Source organism: Limanda limanda, chromosome 1 (genome assembly GCF_963576545.1).
Source record: "Limanda limanda chromosome 1, fLimLim1.1, whole genome shotgun sequence".
NCBI classification, from domain to species: domain Eukaryota; kingdom Metazoa; phylum Chordata; class Actinopteri; order Pleuronectiformes; family Pleuronectidae; genus Limanda; species Limanda limanda.
In genome coordinates this window covers 22,918,101-22,945,961 of record NC_083636.1, presented here as the reverse complement: position 1 = coordinate 22,945,961, position 27,861 = coordinate 22,918,101, and the positions used below count along the sequence as shown (strand labels likewise).

The 27,861-nt window shown below is 39.9% G+C and overlaps 1 protein-coding gene across 1 annotated transcript; it reads right to left on the bottom strand.

Annotated features, from left to right (window-relative positions):
• Positions 1–1,263: 1,263 nt before the first annotated feature.
• crb2a (crumbs cell polarity complex component 2a) lies at positions 1,264–27,861 on the bottom strand. Its single transcript, XM_061070370.1, has 13 exons — positions 27,735–27,861; positions 21,825–22,517; positions 19,141–19,336; positions 15,013–15,152; positions 10,148–10,318; positions 9,946–10,059; positions 8,209–9,162; positions 6,323–6,897; positions 5,532–5,697; positions 3,885–4,749; positions 3,669–3,785; positions 2,993–3,119; positions 1,264–1,485 (listed from the first exon to the last, which is right to left on the bottom strand). The coding sequence occupies exons 1-13, from the start codon at positions 27,859–27,861 to the stop codon at positions 1,264–1,266; spliced, it is 4,467 nt and encodes a 1,488-aa protein (XP_060926353.1).

Here is a 27,861-nt window from a genome sequence, read left to right as displayed (position 1 = left end):
AAAGTTGCTACTGAAGAGGCTGAGTTAAATATTAGTAGATACTCACTTTGTGCATGTGGGCTATTAAGAATAATTCTCAAAACCCAACATTTAAAACTCAGAATAAACATAAATATACAAACCGTAGAGCCAAAAACAGCTGTTCAAGATTGTTTTGCTAGTAACAAAACTACTTCTTAAATCAAATTTTAAAAAATGTTGTTTTACATTTAAAATATGCATTAATGGATTGTATTTAAAAAAAAATCTGTAACAGTTCTTGATAAAATAAAGTATTGCTTACACTTACACTTTTTCAACTGATGTCTAGCAGTTAAGATCTGCTTCCCTTGCATGCCTTTGATAGCAGCCCACTGGTAAGTAGTCAAGTTTCCAAATTTTAACCCAGTTTCAGGAAAATCTGAAAACCAAAATCCAAGTAAATGCATTTTCCATTCATTAACGTTATGTGGATATAAGGAGTTGGTTTAATGAAGGTAAACATTTGACGGAGCCAGTTCCCCAGTTGGTGTTGTTAATCCACTGCAGAGGAAGAGGCCACTAGAAGATGAGGTTTTTAAGTGCTCCAGTCATCTAAGGTTCCAGTTCTGATCCTATTTTCTAATTTGTGATGTGGCTTTAAAGTTATGCACTCAAGTACATGTTTGTGTCTACTACGCTTTGCATTAGAATACACTAATAAGTATTCTTAACTCTCTTTAAGACACATTGGGCCACATTTACTGATATTGTTGTTGTTTTTTCTGACATTTGTTCTTAAGAATGTTCTACAGAAAATTCTACATCAGATTCATGATGTGTTCATAAACTGCTGAATTTGTCACACCTGTGATCTTATATTGATGAAAGCCATTGTGTTTGTAAATCGTACTTATACTTACACACAGTGAGTGTCAGGATCTTTGTAAAAGCTGCAAAGGTGGGTTTAAAGAAAACATTTCCTCTTAAGTGAATGATGAGGCCCAATATCTTCTAAGTAGAACAGTATTTCTTCAAAATATCCTCTACACAGAGTTCAAATGGAAAATTTCAATTCAAAAGTTTGAATTATTTTGGAGCCAGCCTGTTTCAAGTAAATGACAGAGGAGCAACACTTGTCAGTACTTGATCTTTACCAATGTTTCTTTATACAAAGGGGACATTATCCTACAATATCTGTCCTTCACACCAGCCCAGATATTCAATAAAAATTTCAGTTAATCCTGCACACCAACTCATAGAGCTAGTATCGCCTCTAACACCCTTGGTTTCTAAGCCTTTTTGTCAGATGAGTCTTTCCTCTGGCGGCACTTTGAGCATACTGTCCATCTCCAGCCGGGCACCTGCCAGCTCCTGAGCACTGGGGCTGTATACACCCTCCGACTGGCGTTTCTTTCTGGCCGTGAGCATCATGAAGGTCAAGCTGATTGTCAGTGTCAGAGCAGAGAAACAGAGCAGCGGGATAGCTACCACCAGCCAGGAGATGCCTTCTTTGTGAGCTTGTTTCTGCAGAGAAACAGAGGATAGAGATTGTGCCTTACTGATGTGGACATTGACTTAATGTAATCATTAGAGCCCAATCACTGATGATGCAAGGGCCAGAACAGTCCCTATCACTGAAGGTGCAAGATACCTATTGTTTTTACTGTAAATATTATTAATATTATTCAGGCTGATAATGCAAAAGAAACGTATAGTTTTGGTAGGGATCATTATTAGGGCCAGAGCACCGGGCTACGTGAAAATTGCAAAGTAGTGGGGTGATTAGGCTTGGGCATGGTCAGGGGGCTCCAGAACACCCTTGAAACACTTAAATTGCAGAGTATAAGATGCCTAGATATAAATTAAAATTGGGTGAGACTCTTTAACTCACATTGACATATTAAAAACATATTTATTTTGACTTTTTTGACAGACTGGAAGACTGGCATTTTAAGTTACCTGTCATACTTTTCATTTAACAATAATGCTTTTGAGGACTATAGCCTGCATGAAAAGTCACGAAACTTTGCATAGATGTGTTAAATAATAAATTATAATTATAATAAATGTTCTCATATGTTTTATATCTGAAAGAAAATTTACCACATCCAGCTTGAATCCTTACTCTATTATTGATTTCCCCGTGTGAAAATTGGGCATGGCAGATTTCGAAGCTTTGCCATTAACAATGAATGGTTGTAACTCACATATAAATTGTCCCAGCTTCTCAAAATGATGCATGCTTGATAAGAGTGGTGGCATGAAAACATCTACATGCCAAAATTCAGTGTAAGTTATAGCCCACCCAACAGGAAATAACATGTTTTTATATTCATTATCGTCACAATGATCATTCCGTTTCTGGTCTGCAACAAAGTCCATGTTTGGGGCATGCTTTAACTCATTTGTGCAATGTTCAATAGTAGTGACAACACGTCACAGGGTAAACCTGTGTCCAGCCTTTACCCCATACGTAGAGGGGGATGAGGGCTGCGTATTTGATTTGACTTTTCACGCATCCTAAGGTCATGTTTCAACGCCCTCAAAATAGCCCTAGTGTTGTCCTATATGTCAATGTGATCTATGAGTAGAGGCCTTCTAGCCCTTTTAACACCCTTCTACAATAGTATACTCAGGATCACCCTAAAAAAACAAAGGGGTAGAGGAAATTTCCCTAGCGGACGAAGAAAATCAACATGACAACCACTGCCAGTAAAATGCTCATAAGTGTAAGCATGAAATATAGCCAAATAACCATGACATTTTTTTTCAATCCCCCAGAATGTGTTATTTTAATTTAGTAGCAAATGAAAATGTAATTGAATCACTCTGACAAGCGTTTCAGGAAATTGGGACAGGCCCTTAATCTTAAAACACATGGGCGTAAAAGTTATTTATTAAATTATTATTATTATTATTATTAAAAGAAATGAGAATATTGCTAGGCCACACATAAAAAAGTTAAATCTCTTGACATATTAATGATTAATAAGACTGTTATAATATGTTATAAAAAACATTGTAAACATACGTTAGTGTCGCACACTTGACCACTGTAGCCAGGGAGGCACTCGCACACAAACATGTTGAATCGATTCAAACAGGATCCACCGTTTCGACAAGGATTTGACTCACATTCATCAAGCTCTGTTTCACAACTGCAAGACACAAAATACATGTCAAATGCACATAACATATTAGCAGAACATATACATACTTGGAAAGTGCTGACATACAGTTACATCAAACCTGTACCATTAGCAGTTTTCTACTAAAAAGTCTTTGACTGTTTATTTTCCAAATTTTAGAAAGTTTCTAACCTAAATGGAATGTTATTTGTGTGTCTCAAAACATTTAAATATAACATAACTACAATGATAACTCTGTATTTAGCTGCATGATGTGCCTCCATCATGCTATGATTCTGACATTGTCAATACTTTTCAATATTGTAGTTTGAGAACATGATATTTAAACATTGAAGAAAAGAAGGACAATGGAATTAGAATACTAAATCCATAGAGTTACACACATACACACACACACAGACACACTAACAAAAGTATCACAAATGTTTCTCAACATTACAAAAATAAAATTTAAATGTATCTACTCTTCTCGTGGTAAAGACTAAAAATCGAACTTTTTCACGATATTCTATCATCCAATATTTTGTAAGTTCCCATAAGGGTACAAACTAAGCTTACCTGGTGCCTGTAAAACCAGGCATGCATGTACAGTTAGCTCCCCAAAGCCCATCACTGCAGATCCCATCATTTTCACACTGAACATCTTCACCACACTGTAATGGGGGATAGTCCCACCTGTTGGAAAATAATTTTGTATTACTTTGTGCACTGTACACTAAAGCATATATTGCTGTCTATAAAAACATATAAACTGATTAATGAGTGCGTGCTCACTGGCAGAGAGGACCATTGTAGTCTTTGGGACATGTACAGGTGTACATATTGGGTCCGTCCTGACAGGTTCCTCCGTGTTCACAGGCGTGATGTTCACATTCATTGAGATCCTCATCACAGAGTTTGCCAGTATATCCTTGGTGGCAATTGCACTCAAAACCAGTTAAGTAGTCCTTGCAGGTTCCATGAACACAGGACTGAGACGCACAGTCATCAGTGTCAGTCTCACACTGATCTCCCTCCCAGCCAGAGTCACACACACAGCCAAATTTATTGAAGAGGTCCTCACATGTGGCTCCATTTAGACAAGGACCTGAATCACAAACAGGGGTACTAGTACAGCCTAAATTAAGCTTTGGTTTCCCAATGAAATGGAACTGGGATTGCTGTGGGGCTTTATAGTTATCAGTAAAAGGAAGGTGGACTCCACCAACTCTCACTGTGCCCAAGCAGCCAGCAAAGCTCTCTGCAATCGCCAGTATGGCCCCCTTCTGATTGATAAATTGCAAACTTTTCGTGCGCTCCGGCAAGCTGCTGGTATCTATAATTCCATCCACAGTGATGACCCAGGGAGAGGGTTCCTTCTCAGCCATTGAGACGTTAACACGATGCCAGCTCCCGTCAGCCACTCTGCGAACTCCTGTAAAGGTCAGTGTCTCAACACTGTTGCCAATGTGGATTTCTACTCGTACTGAGGAGTTCAGAAGACCCACTATAAACAGGTCAGAGCCCGCCGAGGCCCTCAGAAGCAAAGCATTCTCTGATCGAGTCCGAAGCTCTATGTATATATTAGAGACAGGTTCAGCCAGGGAGCTTCCAGCGCTGTATTGTACAGGATTGTTCTCAAATGTGGCATTGTGTAGACCTAGGTTTGAACATGGAGAAATATTTGTATTATTATGCATTGTTTTACCTTGCTTTCTTGCTTGCAAACACATGGATGACATCAAACAATCAGTATGGAGGCATGTTATGTTTTCTCTGTCGTTTTAGTCTGAAGAAGAGGACAAAAATGGCTTCAATTGTATTGGATTCTGCTGACACAAAATTTACCCCTGAGACTCCCAAAGTGTTTTGTGGAGCCTACACTTTTTTGTTCGCATGCCTTTATACAATTTACAAGTATGTTTTTGTTCATCTTGTTTTTTGTCATGACCTCTACTTTATTCAAAATACCTAAATTATAATTCACAAATGTTTCCTACACTGTTAATGGGTTAGGAACTACTGTGACTATTCTTTACTGCTCTGTGAAGCTTAGTGTTTATGAAATTTTGGTCTATTTTTCGCAATCCCATGTGAATGCAGCATTATTTACTTAGCATAGTTACTGCATATGTCAAGGATTACTTGTTAAGGTAAAAGATGGTTTATGTATAATCTCAGGTTTGTTAAGAGGTGAACAACAAATGCAATTGTCCACTGAGTCTTCAGGATTCATCGAGGGAATCGGTAACAATAAGACTTTCAATTTTGATTTGATTGATTAGATTCACCAGCAAAATTTTCATTTACAATTAAATGCACAACACAATTAAGTGTGCAAAAAATGAAGGGGTCCAAACAATTCCTGAACGCAGTGAATATGCCATAGGCCCTGTTATTGCCAAAGAAATAATAGTTTTAAAATTATGCAGATGTACTTACATTCATATCCATCAGGGAGGTCCACACAATGGCCACCATTTACACAAGGACCGCTTATACACCAAACACGTTTTTTGCAGGTCTTTCCGGTGTATTCCGCCAGACAGGAGCATGTAAAATCATTGAATGTGATGGTGCATTCTCCTCCGTTTTGACAAGGCTTCATCTGCAGAGTGAAGCATTGTGGTAAACAACACAAATATCATCTGTACGCAAAGAACTCAAAAGCATATATAACTGTTTACACTGGTAACTTTGGTATGATGAGACAACCGTTATCCCTAACTGTCAATCTAAGGGTCGGTTATGTGTGCCATTTTGGGGATCCAATGTTTTGGTTATGTCTTCTGACAAGTTACCAATGTTATCCCTTTTGTAAGGATCCTCTAAATTCAATTCAATTTCATTTTTATATTTGTCAAAATGTGGCCAAGAACCATTAAGAATGTTTAACATTACGGCATACAGGAACTAAATCCATTTATTGTGTATCAATTTCACTAGGAATAAAAAATTATATGTATGACGCCATAATGAAATCTCTGTCGAAGTTCTTTGAGAGGAGGTGCGGGGTGCAGTTGCAGCGATGTTTTGCCACCTGTTGTTCCTGACTTTTTTGGCTGAGTCAGGTGATCTGTCAGAAATGTTTTGTATTTCTGATATAGAATCACAACATTGAGGCAACCAGGTTGTCTCCCTGGTCTGTACAGTGTGAATGCAACATGAGCTTTGAAGGAGTCAGCCCACACACTTGAATGGATCATGGAGCAGAGCGAGGAACTGTTTCTTACCTTGCAAGTATCATCACTGACACACCCCTTCTTTACATTTTCAGCATCACTTGGTAAAAGCACTTTCTCTTCATCCAAAATGTTCCAGGCATCTGCATCCAGATACACTGAGGCTAAACGAAGGTCCTGCAGGCAACCTTTGTAATAGCCCCCCCACATATCCGAGTGAAAGTCTCCTGGAAGCCCTCCTACATAGGCCTGATCTCCACTGTTAATATTCACTTCAGGAATCTCTCCTATTCCATAGCGAAGGCCTGCATGCTCAAAGATTACTTGTCTATGTTGGACTTCCACCTGCAAAAGTTGCCTCTCACCAGTGGTCACAAATACTGGTGCTGTCAGTGGGACACTGTTAGGCAGAGAGCTAACCAGAACTCTTCCCATGCCTAGATGGATTGAGAAGTAGACCTCTTCCCCCTCTTCCTCTGAAGGTCTCCTCAGCTGGAACAGCAGTCCGTCTGGCTTTAATGACCTCAGGAAAAAGGACACACTGAAGTTGTTCCCAAGGGTCTTACTCACGTTGTAGGTACTGAAACTCACTGTTTCCTCATGGCCATATGTCCATGAAGGGAATTCTGTCAGGGGAGAATTGGGAGATTGGATTAATCACATGAAAAACACAAAATTAGAACGTAGTAATTGGACTTTGTATTTATTGGATCTCTGATGAAGAAACCGGAGCTGTTATCTCTAACAATTCAAGTGCCATACTTTTTATTTGCCATTGATACATTTTCAAGTCATTGAAATAAAAAAACACCGTCAAGGTAGAACAATTATGAAGATAATCAATGCTAATCCTTTAATAAACAAGTTAATTTGTATTTGTTAATTTATTTATTTAATCACTATATTTGTGTAGTTATGGAATATAACTGAGTTCTTGTACTTTAGCAGAGTTGCAAAGTATTACTCTCAATTATTTCCATGTTATTCTACTTTATACTGTACTTTCTTTAAATTCCAGGGTCAAATATTTCATTTTTACTGTATTAAATTCCACAGCTGTAGTTAATAGCTACTCTAAATAACGTTCTGCACACTACCATTTAAAAATAAAAACATGCCCCAAAAAAAGTCCTGAAAAATGTCTTATTAGGCAACACAAGTCAAGTTACATCAAAATATGATTTAACGTTATACATAGCATAAAAAGAATAACAGCAACCTGTTCCACTCTGCATAATGACTTATTTTACCTTTTAACTTTTCTGATAATACTTAACAGAGGGGGATTGTAGAAAGCTCCAAGGCTCTGCCAAATTTGATATAATTCTTATATTTAAGCTACTGTAATTTAGTTGGGACCCTTCAATAAAAACGTAGTGTTTTTGTCACGGTAGAATGGGCCTTATATGATGTCAAATATCTACATGTACTGTGTCCCTCTCCCTCTTTCTCTCCCTCCCCTCCTTAAGTATGCATAGGCAGTACACACATCTACCATAGTCCTAATAATCGTAATAAATTCATAAACTGTGAACCTCTTAATAACTTGGACTCATTCAGGGAATGGGGGATTGAGTAGAGAAAATACACAGCATAGATATAATGGAAACGTTTTCTTTTCTTACAGATCAGAGCTGGACAAATTCAATAAAATCTGGGTAAACTGGATTAAATATATGTCAACAACTAGACTGGACTTTGTACAATAGAGTCCAAACAATATATAATTAATAGGTTCAAGTAAATTTTAGGGTATTGCTTTCACCTGAAAATTGTACTGGACATTGCACTATCACTTTATAAATGTGGGGAGAACATTATGTTTCCCAGGGAGGGACAAACATGACCACAACAAAACAAAAAAACACACACAGGGACTTCATTCTCTTTTCAAGAAAATAGTTTTTGGCTGTCATAAATAACTTTTAAGTGCTTACCTTTAGAGCAGCTCTCACTGTGGAAGGGACGGTAACAATCACACTGGTAGCTGGTCCACAGGTCCACACAACGTCCATGCCCATAGCAGGGATCAGGCTTACACCATTCATTCTTACTGCAGCCCAGCTCGTGGCCTTGGTCCTCAGGTAGTGTTTGGGGTAGGATAAGGTTTGAGTCTATCATTAAGTCTTCCATACATCCAATGAATCCCACTTCACTTGCAGAGCCCTCCAAAAGCTCCTTTGGTGCTCCACCTATATAAATGTTAGTGAAGGCTTCAGAGGGCTGGAAAGGTAATTCATTTGTGCTAACATCCATAACCCTACACCCATCACTGTCACATCCAGGGCCTTTTATAATAAACATTAGACCTTGATCATCTAGAAGAACATGAGCATTCCACCAGGCCCCGTCATTAACCAAGCCTGGAAATGTTACATCAAGATCAGATTCTTCAGAAAAAGCTTTCGCACTAAGACCACCATTCACAATCTCTAGGATAAAGTGGTTGTCCACATCCCCTCTGTAGATGAGCAACATATTGGGTATAGTGGTCCTAAAATTTAGCTGTACCTCGAAACCCTTATGAACATGGTGCTCAACTTCTCTTCGGCTCCTTTCTTTTAGATCAACTTGAATGTGAATGAATCCTGGAGTTGAGAAGGAGAATGTTGTACTTGTGGAGCACTGCTCATCATAGAAGCCATGAGGACACAAGCATGTGTGATTGTGTTCTCCACTCTCCAGCCATGGATGACAGGTGGCTCCATTCTGGCATTCATGGTCCACACAGCCGTGGAGTCTCACATCGCAGTGATATCCTCCCCAAGGAAGTTCACCTGGCTCTGCCTCAGGACAGTGGCAGATGTAGGACGCTCTGCTATCTTCACACCAGCCACCATTCTGACAGGGTTGGCTCGCACATTCATCAATGTCCATGTCACACAGCTCACCTGGAAAGAGATAACAGCTAAATATACATGTTGCTGACTACTAGTGGACACTTGAGATTTAAATGAAGAAAAGAGGAGAATAATGCTATGGTTCTTTTTTCTTTTTTTTTGCATGTAGATATTTTTCTTACTGTCAAAAGATCCAATGGACCAAACAAAACTAACAATATGTTGTTCCAGAATTAAATTTTTATAAAATGTTGTTTTAAGTTTTAAAGGTTCTGTTATTTCATAGAGCAGTATTACACTAGCACTACTTTCATCAATGGATCAATACACAATTGGGTTGTCAGCGAGCATGCCTTCTTCTCTCTTTGTGTGCTTTAACTGGATATCTTTTCTGTATTCAGTCACCTTATAATCATTGGTATTGCTCAAAGAGACACAGTTAATTATTGTATGAGAGCCACAATGTCATAAAGATGAGGAACCCTTGAGGGCAAAGAACACAGAACCGGAGTTCTGTTTTAAAAATAAGGGTTTTTGTTAAAGCCCTATGAGACAAATTGTAATTTGTGAATATGGGTTATACAAATAAAATTTGATTGATTGATGGAATTCATGAGGCAGGCAGTTCCCATTAACACATTTAACGCCAAGGTGTTTGGGTTAAAGTGACAGTAACAATCCAGATTCATGATCACACACCCTCAATTAATATCAAAATAACTTTAATAGCCAGATTGTGTCTTGAGAGCGTCAGATACCATCAGATGATGCAGAAAAGTTTTAGAAATTAGAGAATTTCTTGGATTGTGGCAGAAACAATTGATGATAGCTTACCTTGAAATCCAGCTCTGCACGTACAGATGTAGCCATGGATCTTATCCTCACAAGTGCCTCCATTCTGACAGGGTTCAGACTCACACTCATCAATGTTCACAGAGCAGTTCTCTCCTGTGATGTGAAAGAAACTAAATTATTGTCAGATTTAAAAAAAGGAGTGTGACAAGTTTAGCTTATTGTTTTCTTTAGCTTTACTCACCTGCAAACCCAGACAGACACTGACAAATGTATCCAGCTGCATCTGCATAGCTGAGCTCCCACTCCATCTCCCAGTGAGACGGATCTGAACGCTCAAAACACTCTCCACCGTTCTCACAAGGCTGCTCTGTACACTCATCAATGTCCTTCTCACAGTTTGGTCCTTCATAACCTAAAGAAAACAAAACAGTAGGTTTTACCTACGATAAATAACAATAATCCATATGGTTTCTTTAACCCTTTTTCGCCATAACACATTGTTGTCCAGATTGTGATTTATTTTTGCTGTGTTAATGCAAACTGAATAGAAATAGTTAAGGCTGTGTATTTTTGTGGACTTTTGAAAGAAAATCCGCCCTCTCCCTCAAATCCAATGTTTGCAACTGATGAGATGTGTGTGTGTGTGGGGTGGGGGGGGGGTGGATGTGTTGATAAGGTCATCAGAGTGAGGTAAGTAAAAAAATGTGTTTGTGTGTATGTGTCCATTACCAATCCAATCACTCACATAAACATGCATCTGAAATGGCCTTCACACTGAATAATATACAATAAATAAATCGTTATGTTTGGTTTATTTAATTTTTCCACTCCCCTCACTTTATTCAGAAACCCATCGTGTCATGATGTAAAACAAGTAGAAGGAAGGATAAGGCATTGAGAGAAAACACAGGTGAATAGATGAACAGTATATTTTATAACAATGAACTGAGACATGTGCCCGGTCGCCGATCGCTCTCTCCACCAACAGCAACAGGTCCCGACTTGCGTGTGCTTGGGCCCGTTAGTGCTAAAACGTAGCCCTATTTGTTATTATTATTAGTTAGTTATTCTAATTAAAATTATATTTTGATCTATTAACAAGTGCGCAACAAGCACCCTGTCACATCCTGTCTGGTTGTTCACACTGGCATTGGGTCATACAGCTTTGGGTGTTTTTCAGTCTCCACAAAAGGTTTTGTGTCAATCAATCATCAATCAATCAAGTTTTATTTGTATAGCCCACATTCACAAATAACAATTCGTCTCATGGGGCTTTAACATTGTGTGACATCCTCTGTCCTTAACCCTCAACAAGAGTAAGGAAAAACTACTAAAAACCCTTTTCACAGGTAAAAATATGTAGAAACCTCAGAGAGAGCCACATGTGAGGGATCCCTCTCTCAGGACGGACAGAAGTGCAATAGATGTCAGGTGTAAGAAAACATCATCAGGATTTTTAGCAGCATCCATTAGGCTAAACATTTTTCAATACTATGTGTCAGGCAGTCCCGCTGCAATCACAGTCTCTGGCCAGCAGCAAGACCACGATCCAGCATCAGGATGGGATCCACTATAATCCACAGTCATTGTCCACCGCCGCCAGTTAGAATCCATTATCAGCTGCCGCCTCGGTCGTGGTGGCTCATCATCCGATGCCAACGCGACAAAGGATCCTCCATTACAACGACGATCAGCTGGCACGATACAGAATCCACCGAACTGGATTTGAGTCTACTTTTAAACGAACAGAGCGTGTCTGCCTCCCTAACTGAAAGTGAGAGATTATTCCACAGCAGTGGGGCTTGATGGCTAAAAGCTCTGGCTCCTACTCTACTTTTAGAGACTTTAGGGACAACAAGTAAACCTGAGTTCTGGGATCGGAGTGCTCTAGTAGGTTGATATGGAACTAACATCTCTTTAAGGTAAAGAGGTGCCATATCATTAAGGGCCTTGAAGGTGAGGAGGAGAATTTTAAATTCTATTCTAGATTTAACAGGAAGCCAGTGTAGCGATGCTAATACTGGAGAAATGTGCTCTCTTTTCTTAGTTCTCGTCAGGACACGTGCTGCGGCATTTTGGACCAGCTGCAGAGTCTTTAACGACTTGCTGCTGGAGCCTGATAATAATGAATTACAATAGTCCAGTCTCGATGTAACAAAGGCGTGGACTAGTTTTTCTGCATCTTTTTGCGAAAGGACATGTCTGATTTTTGAGATATTACGCAAGTGGAAAAACGCGGTCCTAGAAATTACTTTTAAGTGACTATTAAAGGACAAATCAGGATCGAAGATCACTCCCAAGTTCCTGACTGTGTCATTGGAAGCAAGGGCAATGTCATCTAGCGCAGCTATATCATTAGATAATGTATCTCTAAGGTGTTTAGGGCCGAGTATTATAACCTCTGTTTTATCTGAGTTTAATAAGAGAAAATTGCGGGTCATCCAGGTTTTTATGTCCTTGAGACATGCTCGAAGTTTAGTTAATTGATTACTTTGATCAGGTTTTATTGACAAATATAACTGGGTGTCATCCGCATAACAGTGAAAATTTACCGAGTGTGTCCTGATAATGTTTCCTAGTGGAAGCATATATAATGAGAATAAAATTGGGCCGAGCACAGACCCCTGTGGGACACCATGGTTAACTTTGGTGCGCACCGATGACTCATCATTGATTTGAACGAATTGGGAGCGATCAGCAAAATAAGATTTAAACCAGTTTAAGGCCGTTCCTTTAATGTTAATTAACTGTTTTAGTCTCTCTAATAAAATTTGATGGTCAATTGTGTCGAATGCTGCACTGAGATCTAACAGAACGAGGACAGACACAAGTCCCTGATCTGAAGCTATTAGAAGGTCATTAGTGACTTTTGCCAGGGCTGTCTCTGTGCTATGATTGGTTCTAAACCCAGACTGAAAGTCTTCATATATATTATTTTCCTGGAGAAACTCACACAGCTGATTGGCTACAACTTTTTCTAAGATTTTAGATAGGAAGGGGAGATTAGATATTGGCCTGTAATTTGCTAAAACCTCTGGGTCTAGGGTGGGTTTTTTGAGTAGGGGTTTGATTACAGCTATTTTAAAAGACTGTGGTACATAACCTGATGATAATGACAGATTGATTGTGTTAAGTAACGAATTATCTATTAGGGGCAGAATTTCTTTAAGTAATTTAGTTGGAATCGGATCTAAAATACAGGTTGTTGGTTTAGAACCTGAGACTATTTTGGTAAACTGATCACGGGTGATCAGAGAGAAGCTGTCTAAATAATGGGAAGGATTCTCAGCCGTTTCTGAGATCTCTATTGTTGGGAGGGTATTAGTGCCAATTGAGGGCAGGAGATGATTGATTTTATTTCTAATAGTTAGAATTTTATCATTAAAAAAGGTCATAAAGATATTGCAATTTAGGGATCGAGGAATACTGGGTTCGGTGGAGGTGTGACTCTCTGTCAGCCTGGCTACAGTGCTGAAGAGAAACCTCGGGTTGTTTTTATTCTCTTCTATTAGTTTTGAGTAATAGGCAGCTCTTGCTTTGTGGAGAGCCTTTTTATATTCTGTAACACTACTCTTCCAGTCTAGGAGATTTTCAACACTGTTGCTGGAGCGCCACTTCCTTTCTAATTTTCTTGATATTTGTTTCAACTCATGTGTCTTGGAATTATACCACGGAGCTAATTTACTATGTTTTACACATTTCTTTTTTAGAGGCGCTATTGAGTCTAATGTTAATCGTAATGAGTCTGCAGAGCTTTCTACGAGGTGGTCAATCTCAATAGAGCTCGGGTTTTTAAAGAATTTGTTGTTTATGTCAACGGATAATACGGGTTTAAATGTAATCGGAATTATTTCCTTAAATTTAGCTACAGCACTATCAGGTAGACATCTAGAAAATTAGTTTTTTATTAGTGGCATATATTCAGATAGTGAAAAATCGAAGGTTATTAAATTATGGTCTGATAGTACTGGATTGCGCGGAAGTACTGTTAAATGTTCAATTTTGACACCGTATGATAACACAAGGTCAAGTGTGTGGTTACAACAATGAGTAGGTTGATGCACACACTGACTAAAACCAATTGAGTCTAGTATTGAAATAAATGCTACGCTCAGGCTATCTTTATTATTGTCAACATGAATATTAAAGTCACCAACAATAATAATTGTATCTGTCTTTAGGACTAGGTTTGATAAAAACTCAGGGAATTCTGTTAGAAATTCAGTATAAGCCCCAGGAGCACGATAAACTACAGCAAATATGATTGGCTGTTGGTGTTTCCTGGATTGACGTGGAAGATTAAGAACAAGACATTCAAATGAGTTGTAGCTAAGTTTAGGTTTAGGATTAATTGATAGACTGGAGTTAAAAATAGCAGCAACTCCACCTCCTCGCCCGAGTTCCCTGGGAACGTGTGAATTTATATGACTGGGGGGAGTAGATTCATTCAAACTGACATATTCATCAGGATGCAGCCACGTCTCAGTAAGGGACATTACATCTATATTGTAGTCTGAGACTAGTTCATTAACTAAAATAGCCTTTGAGGACAGTGATCTAATGTTTAAAAGACCACATTTGAAAGTCTTAGTTTCCTGTGTTGTTCCAGAGGTTGTGTTAATTTGTATAAGACAATACTTGATGAGTGGTCCAAAATGGGGAGTGTCTTTACCTGTTGCGCATCATGCATTGCATTTTCATGTTTGTGTGTGTGAGTGAGAGAAAGAGAAAGAGAGTATACTGTCCATCACCTGAATTAAGTAGCCTATGACTAAATCCTTAGTAAGGTTTTTGGTGTGACTAGTGTATTTCCTTGTATAAAACTGTACACACTAGTCCTAGCGGTGCCCCTCCCAAGAGGGAATTAAACTCATGGGTAAATATGCCAGTTGAATTACCTGTGTTGCCTATATTACTACCACCCAGAACTAAATGTTTTCTACTGCAATGTACTTCCATGTGTGTGTTATTTGTTTAAACTGAAGCAAGACGTGGTGTTGGTTTTAAGGCACAAGAAGAGTGGTCCAGTCAGGTCAAGTGTTCTCACCCCTTGCTAGTTATTGTACTGGGACATACATGTTTAGTGTGCAGCATGTAATTCAGTACCTGACCAGCAGAGGCAGGTGTATCCTTTGACTCCCTCTAGACATGTGGCACCATGCTGGCAGGGATCAGAGGCACACTCAAGGATGTCCACTTCACAGTGGTAACCATGGAATCCTGTATCACTGCAGTCACATTCATAGCTGTAACAAACAAGTGGGTTTTTATCAAAATCCGTCATCAAAATTCAAACAATGCATATACAAAATATCAATGGTGACTAAGTTCCCCTCAGCCTCAAAATGTATTTCATGTGAATAAAGTGGCCACCACTCTCGCTTGAAATCCTACCTGCAGCCTTAATGGAGCAGATATGGGTAGTAAAATATACCCATAAACAAGAGACTAAATAAAAGAGTTGAAAAACTATGTATGAGAGACAAGTGTGCCAAGGTGCAGTAGTTGTTTGCATTTACAAGACAATGCAATGAGGTAGGTAGGAATAGGACATATAGTACATAATTAATGAATATGACATGCTTAAGTTTGTGAGAGTTCACCTTTTGACAAAGGTGAGGAGTTATACAATATTATTGCTGGAGGCAGGATATAATTTCTGTGTCTGTCCTTCAGGCAGGGGAGCTGAACCAGTCTGTTGGAGAATGTGCTCTACTTTCTGTCCAATAGGTAGTGGAGAGGGTACTCGTGATTGTCAATGATGGATAACAGTTTGTCCAGTGCCCTCCTCTCCACCACCGCATCCAAAGAGTTTGGTTTGCAGCCAATGAAGGAGCCAACCTTCTTAATCAGTTTGTTAATTCTGTTGGTGTCACCGGCTCTGATGCTGCTCCCCCAGCAGACCACAGCAAAGTACAGAGCACTGGCTTCAACCGATTGATAAAAGTTTTCTATTATCGTGCTGCACACGTTAAAAGATGTCAGCGAATTCCTCAGGAAATACTATGCTCATCCCTTTCTTGTATATAGGTTACGTGTTTATCTTCCAGGTCAGTCTGTTGTCGATGTGGACGCAGAAGTACTTGTAATCCTCCACTGTGCCAACATCCTCTCCCAGAATACGCAGTGGCTGTGAAACCGTCCTCTTCCTCCTGAAGTCGATTCCCGTAGCCATTTTCAGACATGGACTCCAGGTAAAACCCAGCGAATTGGGTGGTCATTGACTCTGCTTTTCAAGCATGCCCAACATGGCGGAAAGTTTTCTGCGTTCACAACAGCAACAATCCTCTGTATGATTCAGGCGAGAGGTTGAGCAGTTGGGTGCAGCAGACAGAGGCAGGAAGTCTAATATGAACTCTGCTGCATAGATCACATGAATTAAAGCACCCCAAAACCGTTTTCAGCTCTTATCACCCCAAACTCTCTTGACATCTTCCTTTTAGTCTTCTGTGTGTGTCACCTCTTTTCACTGGGAGATATTTGTTTTCTTTTGGGGGGGGTTTTCAGATCTGCGGAGTTGAGTGCATGTCTGAAAGCAGTTCAACTATCTGGTCTTGGCCACATTCAGAAAGGAGATGATTTCTACCAGCAGAATCCACAATACCTCTGCTAGATGAGGTCCATGTCCGGCAGAGGTACCGGCGTATCCCTCCTTCAGAGTACGAAGCAATGAAGGTTCACATTAATCTGCTGTTGGAGTCCCGGGTCATTAGGGAGAGCAGTAGTCCATATGCATCAGTCATAGTATTGGTAAAGAAAAAGGAAGGGAACCTGGGCTTGTGCGTGGCTTATCGCATCCATAACAGTAAGACCAGAAAGTATGCATTTCCTCTGCCTCGCATGGAGGAGAGCCTGGATGCACTCTAAGGGGCTTGCTGGTTTTCCACCAGCGATCTGGCCAGTGGTTACAACCAGGTTTCTATGGCAGAACAGGACCGCCCAAAACTGCATTGTGTACACTATTTGGCCTTTTGTCATGCCCCAATCACTTTCCAGCTTATGATGCACAGGATGTTTGGTAACTAGCAGAGTCAGTCCTTGCTACTTTATCTTGATGATATTATTGTCTTCTCCTCCTCTGTTGAACAACATCTGCAGAGGCTGGAAATAGTGCTTGGTCGGCTCCAAAAGGAAGGCATAAAAGCAAAGCTCGAAGAGTGTGCATTCTTTTGACGGGAGGTTGGTTATTTGGGGCATGTCATCACAAGCCTGGGAGTCTCCACAGACCCCAAGAAAATCAAGACTGTGGCTAATTGGCAGCGCCCCTGTTACATATCGGAACTACGCTCCTTTTTGGGTTTCGCAAGCTACTATCATCGCTTTGTAGAAGGTTTTGCAAAGCTGGCTGGCCGTCTGCATAAGCTGGTGGCCGAGCTAACAGGTACCAAGCCCAAGAAGGGGCCAGGCCAAACTTTGGGTGCTGTGTGGACACCTCAGTGTGAAGCGAGCTTTGAGGCCTTTAAGTCAAAGTTGGTCTCGTCCCCAGTGCTAGAATATGCCGACTTTTCGCGGCCTTTCATTTTAGAAATTGACGCCAGCTACAGTGGTCTTGGGGCTGTCCTCTCACAGGAGACTAACAATGGCGTGAAACCTGTGGCCTATGCAAGCTGAGGCCTTCGGCCCACCGAGCACAACATGTCGAACTATAGTTCCATGAAGTTGGAATTCCTTGCACTCAAGTGGGCCACGACGGAGAAGTTCCGGGAGTATTTGTTGGGGCATAAGTGCCTTGTCTATACCGACAACAACTCGTTAAGCTCCAGTCAGCTAAATTGGGGGCCAGAGAGCAACGATGGGCTGCTCAGTTGGTTGCTTTTGACTTTGCCATCAAGTATCGTTCAGGTCTCAGCAATAGGAACGCTGATGCGCTCTCACGGCAGTATGTTTCTGGCTCCCATTTACTTGCTCATATCTTGCCTGGCACTTCAGTCCCCCTAGGCTTTCAGCAAGGGGATCCAGTGGTGTCTGCAACTCAGTCCCCAGTCCCAGCTTTTCCATCCACCTCTGCATCTGATCTCCTTGCAGGAGGATCATCCCTTTCTCAAAGATGTGTTTGTGTTTTGGCGAAGAAAAACCTCGGCTGAAAGGTTGATTATTTAGGAGCTAGCTTATAATTTGAATATTAAAAATGTAAAGTATATGGTGTCTCGATGCATTATCTTTTATTTTGCTTGAATACTTTACACATTTATACATCTATCCATTTATTTTCTGATAAATGTTGTAAATATTATTTTGTTGTGATGCTCTGCTAAACTTGGCCCCTATTGCACCTCTCTCCATCCTGGGAGGTGGATCCCTCACGTGCAGCTCCATCTGTGGTTTCTACATTGTCTTTCTTTGTTTAAAGGTTTTTATTGATAGTTTTTTCTTAGTCTTGCAGAGGGTAAAGGGCACAGGATTGTGCACCTTGTTAGGCCGTATGAAGCAAATTGCGATTAGTGTAAGTGAGTAATACAAATATATTTTGACTGATTGAATGATTATACATAACAATCGGAAATAATTATATAATCTGTGACCAGAATATAGGTTCAATTCTATTTGTTATCAATCCCTTCATGATGCCTTTATTGGGGGTAGGCTATCAATTACGTTCTTAACTTCTTTTGAATATGGGTTACTGAAATACATTTTTAATTGATTTCTCCACTTGTGCTGTTGCTGTCTTTAACGTTTGTCCGTAATACTTCCTATCTCTTTTTACACTTCTCCATGTCTTTCTCTGTCTGTGCATATACATTCTCCCATGTCAGATATGCATTGTTAAACTTCTAGCAGCCTTGTTTTTATTTTTCCACTCTGAGCTCTTTTATTTTCTGCTTAATTGTGACCACATCTATCGCCACAAACTGCAGAGTAGCACTTATTATCTATATCCCTTAAACCCACTCTTCATCAAATGTATGTTTCTAAATGTATGTTAATATTTGATAGGTGAAGGGAGCTCTCCTAGTAGCTATCTTTCTTGGTGGTCCCACAGGACTCTTTTCTTAACAGTGTAAGGGGCACACTTGATATCATTGAGACTTAAAAAAATGTAATCCGGGACAAATACAGCATATTCCTTGTCATTTTAGGTGCCCCTCCATCTGGTAGAACCCTGGGTGAATCCCAGTCGGTAGAAGGTTTGTGTCACTCATTTAGGAGTACATCTATCTAATCACAATTTTCAAAATCACAGTGTTTAGTGTTTTAGCTCCTACAGTTAATTCAGCTGGAGGATTGACCTACTTGTTCACCATGTCATGACAGACAGCTCCATTCTGACAGGGATCACTGGCACACTCGTCCACATCAACCTGACAGTCGATGCCGTCAAACCCAGGCAGACATTCACATGAGTACATGCCAATCAGGTCATGGCAGGTGGCTCCATTGCGGCAGGCACTGGACTCACACTCGTCTATTTCAATGTCACAGTTGACTCCTGGTGGAAGGAAAGTCAAGATGAGAAGAAAGCACTGAGACAAAATGGTGATGCCAATATGAAAAAGTAATAAAAATCTGTAATATACATTCTCCAAACTAAGCAAGTTTTGAATGTCAGGGCAATGTAGTATTGCTCTAACCCAAGGGTGTCCAAACTTTTTGTCCCGAGGGCCACATACAGAAAAAAATACTAAGGTCTGGGCCACTCACGCCGCCACGCCCCCCTGCCCTGGAGTGGACTGTTGACAGTCGCGTCGCTCAGGGTGGGGGGGCGTGGCGTGGTGGCGTTCTGAGGGACAGCTAGCAAGTCATCAAAGCAATTCACCTTAGAGACACCTTCTTTGTGTGTGGCAGTCTTTGTCGACTGTTTATTACTTTTTCTGGAGGACAAATTTTTCCCTGATCATTCTGCACAGCTTCGTACACTCGTCGACCTGCAAACTGACGTCAGCCGAGATCTCCTTCCAGGAATTGCAGGTCATCTGCGTGTCCTTGTATTTAGTCAGTGACGTGTTATACAAGTGGTCATACTTTCAGATCTCTTCTGCCAAGTGCTCTTCTATTTGGTCCATATCCGTTCTTCTAAATCTTCCTTGGTTTCTGCCGGTATTATGGGGCATGAAACCGGAAATATGACTCTGGAAAGGATGTAGTTAGTGGACCAATCACAGCCTTGCGGGCTGCGTGAGGCTTGCGTAGCTTTGTCGTATAGTTACAAAAATTGGTGAACGCACGCAAGCACGAAAGAAGGGGCACGCAAGCACGCAAGGGGCTCTTGCGTGCCCCTTCTTGCGTGTCTCTGAAAACGCAGAAGCATGCACCAGCCTCTCCCCTGTCGACGAAGCCTGGCCCCATAAAGCAAAGTGCTTTAAGTAAGTGCCATTTTTTTTTTATACATTATATTTTTAGACATTGATGCGGGCCAATTAAAAATGGATGGCGGGCCGCAGTTGGCCCGCGGGCCGTAGTTTGGACACCCCTGCTCTAACCCCACCACTCATAGACACAAAACACAAAGCTCCTCTGAGAAAGAGCAGACTCATTGAGAAAGAATGCAGTGTAAAAAAGGCAAAATATTGTTTTATCACTTTATGTTAGCTGCAGTTAAGATGTTTGATTAAAAACATCTTACTGTGCACGTAAAGTATTTCTCATGCTCAGTTTAGGAACCAACCAAACATTTTGAAATAACTGAGATAAAAAACGTAAGTGGACGAATCTTCCAGCGAAACCTCCATCCCACACCTCCACCACACTGACAACTGACTTGACATTTCATAAATTTTGTTATTCTTTTGAGTATTAAAAAAAATGTTCCTTAAACCAAGATTCCTATGTAGACTTCAATTGTTGTTACCAAAAATACGCTGGTCATAACTGAATCAACATACACATGTGAATCAAGCTTTTTCGCACATGAACTCTCGATGCTTCCTGACTGACAGTACTCCTTACCTGTCTTCGAATTGCTTTGACATCTTACCAGCCAAAAATAACTGCTCTTGTTCAGATAAAAAAAATTCACTTTTCTCCCATTTAGAAAGTCAGCATTGTAACTATATATGAAAATAATGTGTTATTTCTAAGAAAGGCTAATCAGACATGTGGTGATTTAAAACAAGCATATTTCTGTTCTTTCAATGTGCAGCAGAAGACATATGCATGTGTGTTAATTACTTTTCAGCCCTTGCTATGGGTTTGTTGACTAATAGCTTTGATAGCATCGATAGCAATCTTTTTTTATTCTGTTAAATGCACTTTGTGATGTGACTGGGTCAGATGTGAGCAAAAATCCTAATGCTGCTACCGCAAGTTCTGTTAAATTACCGCTCTTTTGTTTTATGCACCTTTTTATGTGCCTTGTTTCAGATGCGAAAAAAGGGAAACAATTAATTAACATTGCTTTTTTTAATTACATTCACATGTGTTGGTTTAAAATTTGACCTGCTGCTTATTTGCCACCGGAAACGTGGCCCAGCTAAATATTAGGTTTTGAAATCTGGCCCAATAAATTGATAATTTAGTAGCCTTGACTTATGGTGTAAGCATGTGTGTAAGTCAAAGTTCAAAAAACACTTCTGTACACTTTCTTATTTGTCTCATTTTTGATATGTGGGTGTATGTTTGCACATACACATACACCCACACACAGGTATTTCCTTTTGTTTGCGATTTTTCTATTTGTGATTTATTCATTCTTAACAGCGATATTGTCAAACCTGCCTGCCTGCCAACCAAAGAAATCTTTATATTTTGTACAAGTATTTGCCAATTAAGATCTCTTCCAGAACTGGGATAGTCAGTCTATCTGTAAGAAAGGCAAGTTAGATTGACCATGTGAGTATGTATGCATATACATGTGCATACATATACATATACACAATAATTGTCCTTCCAAAGTTTCATAATGAAACAATAGGATTTACACATCAAAGATCATGCATGTGTTGTGTGTTATGTTGTGCATGGTGGTGTGTATGATGTACCTGCAAAGCCTGCCAGACAATCACACTTATAGTGGTCCTTCTCATTGATACAGGTGGCATTGTTCTCACAGGGTCGTGAAGCACACTCGTTGATGTCTATTTCACACTTGTAGCCCTGAAAACCAGGCACGCAGAAGCAGTGGAACTCTGCCACCCCGTCTATACAAATGGCTCCATTCTGACAAGGCTCTGATAGACACTCATTCACATCTTCCTCGCAAGTCTTCCCCTTGAATCCTGGTGAACAATTGCATTCAAAGCCTTCTGCTTGTAACACACAAGTCCCATTGTTCCTGCAGGGTTCATCGATGCAGTCAGTTACACGAGTTTTGCAGACCTGTCCTCCTAACCCAGCAGGACATCTGCAGAAGTAACCATTCAACTGATCTATACACATTGAACGGGGTTTAGAGCAGGGGTTGCTCTGACACTCGTCCACCTCCTCTGTGCAGTTATCACCCGTAAGTCCTTCTGGGCAGATGCAATGGTACTCTCTGGTCCCAGGGGAGCTGGAACAGACTTCACATGGTGCGAAGGAGCAGGCGTCATAGAATTCATCACAGTTTTTGCCCATGTATTGGAGCCCTTCTTTTGCACAGATACAGGCGTAGTCATCCATGTTGTCCACACAGGTAGCTCCATTCTGGCAGGGTGCAGACAAACATTTGTCTAACGTGGCTGTGCAGAGGATTCCTGAAACAGAAAGTAAATGTATTGCGAAAGGTCAACGATTTAATTTTAAGAACATTTTCTATAAAGAAGTTATAATTATAATAGCATTTAGAAAATATATGGGTCGCAGCATAATTTTTTTAAACTGGATATTTTTTCACAATTTAGCTTTTTTTGTGTGACTCAATCATTACTTTTATCCTGTATATAAATCAATTAGAGAAAACCCATATTTTGTTGAAAGGCTCACCAACCATGCACATAAAATGCTTTGATGGAGGATAGATCACTTTATTTTTCATTTATATATTTTAAAGTTTAGGAACATCTGGTCACGGAAAGTAGGAAGCTACCCAAAAACAATGATAACCATTGTGAGAAGTGAAATATGTTCTATTGTCTGTGGATCAAATTAGATTTTTAGGATTCGTACGGATTTTTTAAAGACAACTGCACAAAAATCTTCAATATTGGACTTGAATAATGCATGTTAAGAGCCGTGCTACATTGACCAAGAATTAAAGCTATCATAACTTTTAAATAAATCTTGTCAGTACCAGTGTCTGGACTCTATTTTGATATGCCATGATAGGATAGTCCATCCAAATTAATTCATTAACTACTCAACCCTATGCTGATGGAGCGGTAGGTGAAGTGTTTCAGTCCACAAAACACTTATGGAGTCTCAGGGGTAAACTCAGAATCCAAAACAATTTAAGTCAATGGTGAGTCCTTTTTTAGCTGAATATAACTACCTCATTTCCAGTCGAATATGAAAGTCGGGGCTTGCAAACACTTGGATGACACCACACGAGCAGTATGGAGGCTTTGTTTTTTCTATTGTTTAAATATATCTGAAACGTCACAAAACACTCCAAAAGTGTTTTGGAGGTTAGAGTGGTTTGTTGATGGTTTGATTCTCTGCTCAGTGGGCATAACCCTGAAATCCAAAATGCCCCTGACATCTGTGCTTTTAGTGCGTATAAGTGATAGAAAGAGTAAGGATTCGTGTGAAGAAGGATTGATAAGTAACCTTCAGGTCACTTGCTCTTGATTAACTACAAAGTTAAATGTATTTAACCATAAATGTACTTCACCAATAAGTATTATTATAATGATAATAATTAATTAAGTTAGATTATCAACTCGTAGTTCAGTAGTAAAGGCAATAAGTGACACAGCAGCCACCAACAAACAATCAGTTATTTTTTTAAGTAAGTACACTGTGAGCCAGTATTTGTACCAAAGTAGTATTAACTTCTATTTTGTGATTTGACATAAAAAATGAAAAAAAAAGCAAACATCAACAACGACAGGCCATATTGTTGTGACATTTGTTGTGGATTTGGGAAATGCTGCTGTGCTGTGTTTAAGCTTCTGAATGTCTCAGATATGCCAATAATTTGTCTGTGGGCCTGTACTATGAAGTGAGTTCAACATACCCAGGAGATCTTTCAGTTATCTGGCTGAAATCAACATAACAAACGCAGTCAGGCTACATGCAAATGAAAGGGGTGGTGTTTACTGCATATGACCATTCACCGACATGGACAAGTGAACTGACAGAAGAACTGTATATTTCACATGAGAAGCAAACTATTATGTGAGAAAAATACAAGGATTATAAACCGTAACTGGGTAAAAATCTCTGATTTTGTGAATGTGTAGGTTACGGAACCCCCTGGAGACATTTGGGAAAGAATATATTCCATGATCTCAAAATAAAAACGCATGGGAACGAAATAAATATCTGTGGGACATGAGGTATGTATCTGTTCTTTACTAACGGGACCTGGCAAACTGAAATGAAGAATCCTCTTGGATTAGACACTTTTCACTTAATCACATTAGCCCTTATAATGAGCTTTAGTTTGGCTGTTACACTGTTTGCACTGACTCTGAGGACACACTGTGTGGCAAACATTTGCAATTACTAATTAACAAAATCATATGGACCCATTTTCGTGAACCAACATTTAGCATAATTGTGGCCGGATTAGCCTGGCACTTCTGGAAACAGGGAGATAGTTTGGTGTACTGGGTGTGTGAGCGGCGGGGTTCGACTTAACTGACCAGACATTGTGTGGTTATCCCACCGCTAACACAACCAGTACATAGATTTCAGAAACTCCCACATTGGAAACGTAGAGCAATGCAGACAGTCTGTGTGTCATGTGTTTGGCTCCAGCAGTTGTCAAAGGTTTATCATTCCTTCAGTTTATCATTCCTTCGAGACAATATATAGATGTCATAAGGATACACATAGCACCTCTAAAAAAGAAACGTGTAAAAGGATGACAGAGAGTCACACCTCCACCAAACTCAGTATTCCTCCATCCCTAAATAGCAATATCTTTATGACCGTTTTTAATGATAAAATTCTAACTATTAGAAATAAGATCAACCATCTCCTGCCCTCAATTGGCACGAATACCCTAACAAGAACAGAAATCTCAGAAACGGCTGAGAATCCTACCAATTATTTAGACAGCTTCTTGATCACCCTTGATCAGTTGACCAAAATAATTTCATGTTCTAAACCAACAACTTGTATCTTAGATCCCATTCCTACAAAATTACCTAAAGAAATTCTACCCCTTATTGATAGTATGTTACTGAACCCAATCATCTGTCATTATCGTCAGGATATGTACCACAGTCCTTTAAAATAGCAGTAATCAAACCCCTTCTCAAAAAACCACCCTAGACCCAGAGGTTTTAGCCAATTACAGGCCAATATCTAATCTCCCCTTCCTGTCTAAAATCTTAGAAAAAGTTGTAGCCAATCAGCTGTTTGAGTTTCTCCAGGAAAATAATATATATAAAGACTTTCAGTCTGGGTTTAGAGCCAATCATAGCACAGAGACAGCCGTGACCTTCTAATACCTTCAGATTAGGGATTTGTGTCTGTCCTCGTCCTGTTAGATCTCAGTGCATAATTCGACACAATTGACCATCAAATTTTATTACAGAGACTAGAACAGTTAATTGGCATTAAAGGAACCGCCCTAAACTGGTTTAAATCTTATTTTTCTGATCGCTTCCAATTCGTGCAAATTAATGATGAGTAATCTGTGCGCACCAAAGTTAACCATGGTGTTCCACAGGGCTCTGTGCTTGGCCCAATTTTATTCTCATTATATATGCCTACACTAGGAAACATTATGAGGACACACTCAGTAAATTTCAACTGTTATGCGGATGACACCCAGTTATACTTGTCAATAAAACCTGAACAAAGTAATAAATTAACTAAACTTCAAGCATGTCTCAAGGACATAAAAACCTGGATGACCTGCAATTTTCTCTTATTAAACTCAGATAAAACAGAGGCTGTAATACTTGGCCCATTAACACCTTAGAGATACATTATCTAATGATATAGCTGCGCTAGACGACATTGCCCTTGCTTTCAACGAAACAGTCAGGAACTTAGGAGTGATCTTCGATCCTGATTTTTCCTTTAATTCACACTTAAAAAAAATTTCCAGGACCACCTTTTTCCACTTGCGTAATATCTCAGAAATCAGAAATGTCCTTTCGCAAAAAGATGCAGAAAAACTACTTCACAACTTTGCTACATACAGACTGGATTATTGTAATTCCTTATTATCAGGCTCCAGCAGTAAGTCATTAAAGACTCTGCAGCTTGTCCAAAATGCCGCAGCACGTGTCCTGACATGAACCAAGAAAAGAGATCACATTTCTCCAGTGTTAGTATCGCTACACTGGCTTCCGGTTAAATCTAGAATAGAATTTAAAATTCTCCTCCTCACCTTCAAGGCCCTTAATAATATGGCACCATTATGCCTTAAAGAGCTGTTAGTACTTTATCAACCCACTAGAGCACTCCGCTCCCAGAATTCAGGCTTACTTGTTGTCCCTAAAGTCTCTAAAAGTAGAGTAGGAGCCAGAGCTTTCGGCAATCAAGCCCCTCTCCTGTGCAATAATCTCTCACTTTCAGTTCGGAAAGCAGACACAATCTGTACGTTTAAGAGTAGGCTTAAAACCTTCCTTTTTGATAAAGCTTATAGTTAGAGCTGGTCCAGGCTTGTCTTAGACCTGCTCTTAGTTATGCTGCTATAGGTCTAGAAGGTCGGGGGACACATGACACACGGAGCTTCTCTTCCCAGTTTTTCCTTCCTCTTCTCAATCCTCATCACATCAGAGAAATTCATATCTCATCAATACATGTAACTGACTTGACCCCTTCCCTGGAGTCCCTTTGCCTTATTGTCCGCAGATCCAGGGCCGCAGCAGTGGCCACATCATGGATTACGATCTGTGGATCACTAATCAGAGATCGTAATGGTGGAACCTGTTTGGCGGATTCTGTATCGTGCTGGCTGATCGTGATAATAATGCGGGATCCTATATCTTGTTGGCATCTGATAAATGGTGGTGGACCACGATCAAGGTGGCAGCTGATGGTGGATCCTATGGGCTATACATAGGTGGATCCTACCGGCTATACAAATAAAATTTGATTGATTGATGATTGAAAACAAAAGATAAAAACAAAACAAAAAGTTTACTGTTAATGTTACGCTTGAATATTGTTGAGAATGTTTATAAGAGAAGACACACTGGATGTAATAAATGAAAAACAAAAGATAAAAGCTCTCAAACTTTTAATATTACTGTTGAATATTGAGACAGAAATTACAAGGAATGTTTATAAGAGAAAAAAAACCTGATTATTTAATATTAAAAAAAGGTAAGGGAAATATATTAAGAAGCTGTATATTTGATTTGAGATATTTGCTATCATAATGTACATGTTTTCAGATGTGTTAAGTTACTTTCTCTTCAACTCTTTGGATGACTTCCTAGCAAATTACCATGTCTTGCCCCCCCCTGCCAGCGGCAACTTGTTAAACCATTTACCTCTAATTTGGAACATCTCAGAATAACTCTCGATAGTAAAGCATCTCTTTCAGACAAGTTGTCTCACATCCGAGCGGATTTGTTTGTGGCCGCCATTCTCACTTTAAGAGAGTCCTAATATTCTAACAGTTTTCTGATCCAGCCCCTTCTTGGTCTTGGGGGATTTTATATTAATGTCTGGCCAACCAAACCCAATGGCCGTTGGCGACATACATGAGGCATCCTCTCGAATGTGGTCAGGAGGTGCTTGATGTCATCCTCTGCCGATAATGGCAGCAACTTGGGTTCCCTGTGGGCAAGGGGTTCCCTCTGTGGTCAGAATTCCGAGATTAATCTGGCTGGTCATCTCACCTGGATTCTTATCATTGTCATCACTATTATCTCCATTGTCATGATTGTCATAGACACCATCACCTCTTTGCAGGAACTGACCATCTTCCAGATTGTCCTGCTCTGATCTGTAGTCATCTCCCGTCAT